Source organism: Mandrillus leucophaeus, unplaced genomic scaffold (genome assembly GCF_000951045.1).
Source record: "Mandrillus leucophaeus isolate KB7577 unplaced genomic scaffold, Mleu.le_1.0 Scaffold172, whole genome shotgun sequence".
NCBI classification, from domain to species: domain Eukaryota; kingdom Metazoa; phylum Chordata; class Mammalia; order Primates; family Cercopithecidae; genus Mandrillus; species Mandrillus leucophaeus.
Genome location: NW_012101721.1, coordinates 1,113,590 through 1,117,574, shown reverse-complemented (window position 1 = coordinate 1,117,574; position 3,985 = coordinate 1,113,590). Strand labels below are relative to the sequence as shown.

Below are 3,985 nucleotides of genomic sequence, written 5' to 3'. Positions count from 1 at the left end.
TGGCGGTGAGAGGGGAGTGGGATAAGTTTCAGTATCAGCTGAGAATATGGGGGAGCTCTGCTGTGGCACGTTAACAGCTACTGTGGCAGGATGAGGCCTGACCTTTATGGCAAGATCATTTATAGTCCTTCCTTATGTCCCAGTTAGAATATGTCAATGTCACATCCAACACACATTCTTCTTAGAAATTCTTGGTTATCAAAACAACCAGAGAGAACTGTTATAGTGAAAAGAAGCACTTGAGTTGGCATTTGAGGTTCTGTTTCAGATCCTGCTCTTCTTCATTTAATGTCTCTGTGGCCTTTGGCGAGTCCCTTTGCCTAAGTTTCACTTAACTGTTGGTAACATTAACAGTTGTCTTAAGAGTTTTGTGAGTGTTTGATAAGGCAAATGTATATGTAAATGTTCAGATATCTAGGCACTTAATGTCAATTGTAAAGGATTTATTTCTAATATTATAACATCTGCTTCAACTTTAAAAGCTGTTACTTGGGTCCACATAATTAAATCATGTCCCGACTTCTTGCTTTGATACTCTGGACCTTGGTTTCAGATGGACTTTGTTAGGGTATACAGTCAACCAAACCTGGTAGATTACAATAATGCCCCAATTCTCCACACCTCCCTGTACCCATATCCTTTACCGTATGACTTTGTAGTTTCTCTTACTAAAGAGGCAGAGTTATATTTCCCCACACCTTGACTTTGTGTTCAATCGTGTGATTGACTTGTTTGGCTAACAGAATCAATCAGTTCTGAGCTTAGACCAGAAAAGGCCTCATATTTCTTTTTCTTCTCTGCCACTCTCTGAGAGGAACATACCTTAGATATCCCACTGGTCTATGTGTATCTCTAAGAGGATGACAAATGGAGCAGAGCTACCTCAGGCAACTGACAAACTTGCAGTAAGAGGCAGAGCTGCTCCAGGTGCTGTAGCTTGAAGCAGAGCTGTCTGGCTAAGCCTAGATCAGCCAAACTAGATCACACAAACTGCAGATGTGTGAGCAATAATAAATGTTGTTTTAGACCCCTTTGTTATGCAGCATTGTTGCAGCAATAGCCTAACCATTACACTTGGCAATGTAGGGAGTTATCACCAGGGGAAGGCTGGTTGCCAAGAAAGTTCACAAAGTAGAATTTTTCTTGGTAAAATTACCTTGGTCCAGGGTCCAATTCCTAGTTTAACGTGCTCAAACCCAATCTAAGAGACTAATATATTTACACATTGAGAAATAGAATTGTCAGGTAAACTGATGTTTGCATTGGCCTGTTGAACACGTACTCTCCCTCTGGGCAAAAAAGATTTATCAGCATGGAATCAGAATGAAAAGAATTAGTTATATGATTTACTAGTTTAGGCTTTGATAGCCTGCTGTGTCCATCTTCACAACAAAGACCTATCTGTCAGGCAGACAAATACATCAACCAGACAGAGTACCCTTTATTCTTGCTGGTACTGGGAAGAGGCTGCCAATTTAAAACTTTAAAAATTTTCATTTCCCAGGCCTGACTTCCTTTTGTTCCAAACATTTTTCTTCAAATAGTATTGTGCCAGAACCTTGTCACTGTCCCCTAATATCCATTCTCCACTTCTTTTGGCGATAGAATCCCTGAATTTTAATTAGACAGAAGCCCCCTCCCCATTTTCTAAAGACTATTTCCAGCCTCCCTCACAGCCTGATGTGTCCTTGTGATTAAGCTCTGACCAATGGGTCACCCAGTCTTTGGTTGGCACAGTGGATGGGGGCTGCGTCTTATGAAAGCTGTGTCCAAGAGTTCCAAGTGGAGGCCAGTAGTGATGGGAATGGTGGCCTTAAATAGAGCTGCAAACTCTGGGTAGCCCTCTTACCCTAAATATATGTTGCTTACCCAGGAGTCAGACTCCTGAGATTTCATCATTGGTAACTTATTTCCTTGGATTACCCATTGTTCCTTTTATTCAGCCTTCTTTTAAAATGCAAATATTCCTGGGTGGATAATAAACATATTGCTACTAAAGCTTTACTCTAAACACTTTCCAGTTCTTTCTTTCTGACAGAAGGGGGCCTGGATTATGCTAAGATCTCTTGAAGGAGGGATGGGGAAGAGCATCTAACCCTGAGTAGGACTGCCATTTGGACAATGCAGAAGGGACAAATCCTTAATCTTTTCTTTTCCATTACATAGCAAAGGGAATGAAAGTGAGGGAGATTGGCACTAGGTTTATGTATGTGTGTAAAACGTAGGCACGTGGAGCCAGTTATTCACAGAGGTAGAAGCAACTCATTTTTGACTTCAGACATGTTCCAGAAATGGAACAAACCAAACTTTGCTAAGTGGTTTTCTTATTAAAGCAAGTAGACTTGAAGTTTTCAAAACTGCCCTTTCATTCCTATTTCCTGATTGTTTTTACTGGTGGTCTACAAGTTAAGACACATAAAGCCCCTGCTTCTTGCTTACCTGATAGTCATAATATAGATCTAGAATAGAAATTCTGGAAATACTCTTCAAATGAAAACAAGATAAATAGGAGTTTGAGAATGTGGTAAGATGAAAGAGATGTATGGTGTGGTGTCAAACAGTAGTACCCAGTAAGTAAAATAGACACAAATATTCAATAGCTGGTAGAATTCATAGAAGTCTGCATATGTAACCTTTATTTCTTTATTTTAACACAAGTATTCACTAACTGGTAAAATTCCTGGAAATCTGCATATTTAACTTGTATTTCTTTGTCTACTATAGTGTTGCCAGTGATCTCAATGATCCTGATCTAAGAGAAGGTTGGTTCCAAAGTGAAGATATAAGTGAGCCATCCTCTGTCATGTGTCAAGCAAATTAGTCCAAGGCTTTGACTTCTTCTTGGTCTTCTTTATCTGACTCTGATACCACTTTCCTGTTGGTAGTAATATCAGTCAGTTCCAATACACAGAACTCTGCCATTGTGAACATGATGTAGCATGAAAACAACTTTCGAAAATTCTCCCAGTAAAAATTCACTGTTGTGGATTCTGTGTGTTGGGTTTTGCAACCAAGTATAAACTTGTATGTGGGAGAAGTGGTTGTGATACTGTGAAGTGTGGTTTGGAGGTACAGGAGCCCTCCTACCCTAAATGTGTTTTGTTTATTCGAGAGTCAGACTCCTGAGATTTAATCATTGGCAATTGAGTTTTTTGGATTACCTATTGTTTTATTTATTCAGACTTCTTTTAAAATGCAAATATTCTGGGATGGATAATAAACATATTGCCACTAAAACCTTTCTATGAACACATTTTCCGGTTCCTTCTTTCTAACAGAAGAGGACCTGGATTATACTAAGAAGATCTGTTGAAGGAGGAACGGTAAGGGGGCGTCTGTGTATGTAAGGGAATTATTTTACAATTGTGTCTAAAATAATTAGAATAGTTTTTAAAGTTTATAAATTAATGTATAGTATGCAAACATCACTTTCCAAATTGGCTAACACTGAATTACATGATATTTTTAAACTAAACTCTTTGTTATAAATACTTTCTGAAGTCTAGCACGTAAGCAGTTTGCTGGCACTTTGGGTGACCCAATTCCTCGTGGACCTTACAAGATAGTTACAGACAATACAAAAAATATGGGAAAAGTTAAATAATGCAAGCAATAATAAGAGTTAAATAATTATAAAATATGGGCACAGAGTAGTGCATGATTAGTTACCCAAAGAATGTACAAAGAGTAACTAGAGGCCGGGCATGATGGCTCACGCCTGTAATCCCAGCACTTTGGGAGGCTGAGGCGGGTGGATCATGAGCAGGAGTTCAAGATTAGCTTGGCCAAGATGGTGAAACCCTGTCTCTACTAAAACTACAAAAATTATCTGGGTGCAGTGACAGGCGCCTGTAATCCCAGCTTCTCGGGAGGCTGGGGCAGGAGAATTGCTTGAACCTGGGTGGCAGAGGTTGCAGTGAGCTGAGATCGCGCCACTGCACTCCAGCCTGGGTGACAGAGTGAGAATCCATCTCAAAAAAAAAAA

The 3,985-nt window shown here is 39.6% G+C and overlaps 1 protein-coding gene across 2 annotated transcripts in view; it reads right to left on the bottom strand.

The window, feature by feature from the left end:
- Positions 1-2,615: 2,615 nt before the first annotated feature.
- Positions 2,616-3,985, bottom strand: part of LOC105537394 (chromosome unknown open reading frame, human C11orf88) — a 25,500-nt gene continuing 24,130 nt past the window's right edge. For both annotated transcript variants that reach the window (XM_011976963.1, XM_011976964.1), the window contains one exon: positions 2,616-2,875. In XM_011976963.1, the coding sequence (XP_011832353.1) occupies positions 2,818-2,875 (58 nt within the window). In that variant the 3' untranslated portion in view covers positions 2,616-2,817. The remainder of the gene's footprint in view (positions 2,876-3,985) is intronic.